The sequence below is a fragment of the Aplysia californica genome, unplaced genomic scaffold (genome assembly GCF_000002075.1).
Source record: "Aplysia californica isolate F4 #8 unplaced genomic scaffold, AplCal3.0 scaffold01768, whole genome shotgun sequence".
In the NCBI taxonomy this organism is placed as follows: domain Eukaryota; kingdom Metazoa; phylum Mollusca; class Gastropoda; order Aplysiida; family Aplysiidae; genus Aplysia; species Aplysia californica.
Genome location: NW_004799038.1, coordinates 35,994 through 41,451, shown reverse-complemented (window position 1 = coordinate 41,451; position 5,458 = coordinate 35,994). Strand labels below are relative to the sequence as shown.

Here is a 5,458-nt window from a genome sequence, read left to right as displayed (position 1 = left end):
CCCAAAAGGGGGGGGCAAAGGGGGCCCGGGGGGGGGGGCCAAAAAGGGGGGGGGGAATTCGGGCCGCCCCAGCCTTTTTAGGACGCCGAGAAAGGTTTGAAAAGGGAAACTTTTTAGGGAACCTTTTTGGAGGAAGAAAACGGGATTTGGACCCCGCCACTTGACCCGGCAGCTATAGAATGAGAGGTGAACACCTGAACCTCTAGACCACGAGAGCCCCCCCCCCCCCCCCACCCCCCGTAGTTTCTTTGAAAATCCCAGAAGCCTCTTGTCGTCAGGGACAACCAGGGCAATGAGGTGCCAACGACTTGCCTCACCAATGATGGTCTCCAGGTCTCCGTGACCAGCTCAACCTAGAAGGTCACCTCGCAAGGCTGGTGTCAAGTTCCGGTCACAACTTCTGTGGGGGGGGGGGGGGCCCGGGACAAGGAGGGTACACTGACCAGTGAGTGACAGGGTGCAGATTTGCATGGATAGATCTGCCGTCTCCCCCTCTTTCTAACAGGCTGCAAGTTGGCTCATTTATGGCCAAGCTGTACTATAGAGAGCAGTCTAAGCTGGTCCTTGCCTGTTTTGAGTGGGGCAAAGAAGGACATGGCAGAGGGGATCCCCAGTGCCAGATAGTCTGTAGGTCTGTCGAGGAGTCAGTGGCGACGGATGCGGGCTCTTGCCATGAGGAGGTCACCTCCCGTGACGTCAGTTAGGACCACCCAGCATTTGTGAATAGCATCTAAAACTGGTGGTTCTGTGATTTTCCTTCCATACCGGGGTAGGAGATAAAGCAGTGGCTGTAGGTGCTATTCCACAAACAAAAACCCAACTCCATCACAGAGAGATTGTAAGAAAAATGAATGGGTATGTTGGTGTCTGTTGTATTATATTGAGAAGTTGTTTGAGGAGATAAAGAAGAGAAAGACACTATTAAGAGCATAGTTGCTGTGTGTTGCTGAAATACAAAACTTATAATATAATAATAATAATAATACTAATAGTAATAATAATACCCATTGGAAGCTAGATTTCCCCCCTCCTACCAGAGCAACCAAGTCCACTCATCCGAGAGATGGGGGCAGGGGAAGGCATGGCAGATCCCAGAGGGTAAATGTTGTCAACAAGCAAGACGCAATTGGTCTCTGCACCTTCTCCGCAGTCATAGGGCTCTCCGATAAGTGCATGCTTAATACATGTATGGAGTAAAGCAGTCTGCTGCCTGCCCACTATGTGACTACCCCTCAGAGACAGTGGAACATCATCTGTTCTTCTGTAGAAAACTAACTGATTTAAGGAGATGTTTTCTTCCCAAGCTACCCCACACATCTTATTGCCTCTACTCCTCAAGACAACAATTAGAACAAACATGCAACTATTACCGAATGGCATCATGCAGAAGAGTTAACGCTCAGATGCTACTGGATCGCTAACAACAACAACAACAACGACCACCCAGCATCCCTGACGATGATACCGAGTCTTTGAGTGGACACTGTACCCGTGTATGTGAACCACGTAACTCCAACAGGTCAGAGGTGAGCCCATTGGATTTAGAACACCCAACTGACTCTGATCGAAATTCAAACAGTAAGTTTTAAACAGTGGAGAAGGGGAGGAGGGGAAAAAACATTGAAAAGGTCGGCAGAGGCAAATGATTTCTAGTTTCGCCGAAGACAGTAAGGCCGGTCCCAGAGTGGCTCTGTAGGTCTGACCTGTAGCTGGCCTGGCGCACGCCGTGTGCGTGTCAGCACAGCCGCACTGTGTGTTGGCGCCTGTGTCTCAGCGAGCGCGAGGCACACTCGCTGTGTGTCAGCACAGCCGCACTGTGTATTGACGTGTGTAGGTGTGCAACTGACGGGTCTGCCTTGCTATATTTAGGTACGGTGTAATCCAAGAACAATTATACCAAGACGGGACAACTCTTCTTTACGTCATGTGCCAAGTGCACCCCCCCCCCCACACACACACACACACAAACACACTTGCAGCTGCGCGCGGCGATAGTTTACATTGGTTACAATGCAAGGCTAGAGATGCACACCTAGATCTAGGCATAGGCCGACGGCAACAGTCGAAACTAGGTCAACCTCTCGATTCGAAGTTTCAAAGTATGATAAAGTGCATTTCTTGGTGATTATGTGGCCGAGTGGTGATGCTAGCATCAATATATTTAATAGTAAAGAACCTAATAATACTTCTTGTTGATTCTGATGACCTGTGAAGAGTTTCAGTCGAAAATAAACACGAAGCGAGGCGACACATGTCCGCCATTTTTACAACACTGTTGAATAGCACGTCTGACGCATTGCGCAGCTCAGCTGACAAAAAACAGGCGACACAGCGACGCTGCTTAAGCACACGATAATGTATACATTCATTTGCACGGTTTTGTGCCACTCTGGGACCGGCCTAAGGGTTATCGTGGTAGCCAGGTACAGTCCACGCGCCAAGAACTTCATTCCTCTGGGCAACCACAGCTGTCCAGCAATAGGAAGATGGCGGAGCCTCAGAGTCCCAAGTATAAGGCGCCAACATCTCGGCGCTCATAGCATTGAGGATGGAGGGACCAGGATGACGACAATGCTTGTACAGTGGGACTTCGAAAACGAACATCGACATGGCGAGTAATTCGAGTCTGCACTAATTTTTAAAAGTTTTTTTTACGGCACTCGAAACTATATTTGGTCATATGAGCGTACAGGACACGTTCAAACATTTTCAGTTGATAAATAATTTTGATTTTTGTCGGGATGGCGGCCAAAGCTTACGCTTATCGATTTTGGACCACTAAGGGATCTCTAACGTCCTCAACTTGCACACGGCACTTCCGAGATTTTTCGCCCTTATCCGAGAAGGCTAGGTGTAGATCTTACCTACCGTAATATTATCGGTGTGGCTGGAAGACAGCAGAGGAAGCCAAGGAGGAACCACTCAAAATAGGAAAACTAAATGCACAGGGATTTAAAAATCACAAGAAACGATCAGCAATTTTCAAAAATTTCCGATCTGAAAAGCTAGATTAAATAGGTATATAGGAAATTCTTTTATCAGAGTCAGATCAAAACGAACTATCTTAACAATATGGCATATGGGGGAGAGGGGGGGTATACACTCTTGTCATGGGAGCAGTAGTAGTGAAAGTCTTGTTACTTGTTTCAATCCGCATCCTAGTGCTGAAGATAATATCAATTTAATGACAATGACAATGACAATGACAATGACAGTGACAATCTTTATTCATCTTGCAGGGAGAAACTTGTCCTGGTCGTTTACAATGGCAGCAGACGTTACAAAGGTTATGTACACTCACGCATGCACACAACAAGACAGGACATTAGTACATATATGTATCAGGTACTGAAACAACCGCTAGGTAAGACATGCTCTGTCTGTCTGTCTGTCTGTCTGTAACCTCTCGACCACAAGAACCCCCCCCCCCTCCCCATTGTGTAAGTGTCTGTGGCGGTGGGTGAACCAAAGTTTGGGTGGGGCTTCAGCAAATCCAGTCCTTTCCACCAAATAACATGCAATAAGACCTAAAGAGTGCTGATTTCTCTATAATCACGTGAGCCACGGCATTCTGAGAACCATCCAAACGAGAAGGGTCACCTTTCTCTTCCATCTCTTTGTTTTAAGTTAGATTTTTCTGAATGAAAAAGCTGGCATAAAAGTGGAATCGACGTGATTTGTAACTGTTAAATCTCAGCGCACAAGCACAACCATGCACACACAGCACTTCAAACATATTCTGTCTATGAACTGGATTAGGCTGTGTAGTCGCGGAAAGTAGGACGTACCTAACAACGGTCCAATTGAGAGCGTAAGTATCTGTGTCCCTGGAGGAAAGTGTGTCGTAAACTTTCACCCCCATTGTCAGGGCTAGGAGAGCATGAGCCTTCAGTAGAATGTTATTTTTTCCTGTCTTTTACTTTCTGTAAGGAGAGTTTCATTACAAAAGTGGCGTGGGAATGGGCTCATCCTGGGCTGAGCCCTACTGAAATTTGATTGGCTGTTAGGTTACTATAGTTGTAAGCGGGGACAACAGTGATTGGATAAACGAGCAAGCCGCCAAGTTGATCACTCTACGTTCATTGCAAGCTATCCAAACAGTTTTGACTGCTGATTTCCTTAGTTAAACTCACATGACTTTGTGATAGAATTGGGGGGGGGGCTTAAGCCTGGGAGCCCTTCACTACTCACCGCCACTGGTAAGTGTAATGTACTTGGAAGAGAGGATGTGTAAGAGACTATGTGTGTATAGGTGCGCTCTTGCGTGTTTGTGTGTGTGTGTGTATGTGTGTGTGTGTGTGTGTGTGTGTGTGTGTGTGTGTGTTTGTCGTGAAACACCATGATCAATGCGCCAATATCTAGACAATAAAGGTAATAATACAGTCAATCTTGTCTTATTTTATAGGATTGATATTTATTCGGGGGTTTTTTTCAAGTAGATAATTTTCCTCTTCTCTGCAGCTGAAAAGTTATTTTTCCTCCTTGTTCCAAAAAGTTTTCATAAACACTGCTCGATATTTCGAACTCATTTTCAGATACACAAATATATTCACGCTAGAGTTGACAGTTTCTGTCAGAAATGATGAAGTCCAAAAGATAAGATAGAGATTTTTATAGACGCCAAAAAAACGGAAACTTGGGTCAATCGCCATATAGAAAAACAGAAGCGTGGGGGGTACGGCGCAGACGATGAAAATGACAGCGATCAAGGTCACCATTTTCACAACCTTTTGATCTTTGACCCCAACTCCTTCCGCTGCACGATCAGACTTGGCTGCAGTGGCCTGCCGCCATTTTGTTTTACTGTTGAGTTTGACGATGAGAACGATGGTACAGCAGATGACGAAGACGAAGGAAAATGTCGTAGCAAATACTCCTAGGGCGAGAAACGTAATGGCTTCTAGCATTTCTCTGTCAGCCGTGTAGGTAGATCTTAGTATAGTGGCATTCCTGGTGAAATCGAAAACCCACTCAAATCTGTGGCCAAGGATGAAGGGGATAATCAAAATGGGTATTGTAATGTAGATGGAGATAATAATTGTCTTTGTCCTTCTCGGTGTGATGATCGTCTTCACCTTCAGAGGGACAGCGATACACAGACATCGTTCGAAGGTGATGAAGGCGGTGATAAAAGTGGCGATTTTGACAAAGAGTACGTGCGGCGTGGACCCCGTGAGGTACAAGATATCCGTTGAGTCAAAAGGCAACTCAGAAAAATAGAAGAGAGGGTTCATACAGATGCTTATCCATATCATGGTCACCAGGGAGCAAAGGTCAGCCACAGCGAGCCCTGAAATGATAAACAGTTTAAGGGATGGAAAAACATACTTCATATAGTTATGTAAAAACCAAGGACTACTATATGAGTATAGTCATCATCATCCGGTGCCTTGCCGACTGGCGTGGGCGACCATGGACCTCCACTTCACCCTGTCCTTCGCTGCAGCAATGGTGTCTG

General features: G+C 46.2%; 2 protein-coding genes across 2 annotated transcripts in view; both read right to left on the bottom strand.

Moving 5' to 3' along the window:
- Positions 1-2,610, bottom strand: part of LOC106013999 (adenosine receptor A1-like) — a 3,612-nt gene extending 1,002 nt beyond the window's left edge. Inside the window, exon 1 of the mRNA XM_013090981.1 lies at positions 2,439-2,610. Within this exon, the coding sequence (XP_012946435.1) occupies positions 2,439-2,610 (172 nt within the window). The remainder of the gene's footprint in view (positions 1-2,438) is intronic.
- Positions 2,611-4,447: 1,837 nt separating this feature from the next.
- The window catches only part of LOC106014000 (adenosine receptor A1-like), a 1,842-nt gene continuing 831 nt past the window's right edge, over positions 4,448-5,458 (bottom strand). Inside the window, exon 2 of the mRNA XM_013090982.2 lies at positions 4,448-5,290. Within this exon, the coding sequence (XP_012946436.2) occupies positions 4,470-5,290 (821 nt within the window). The 3' untranslated portion in view covers positions 4,448-4,469. The remainder of the gene's footprint in view (positions 5,291-5,458) is intronic.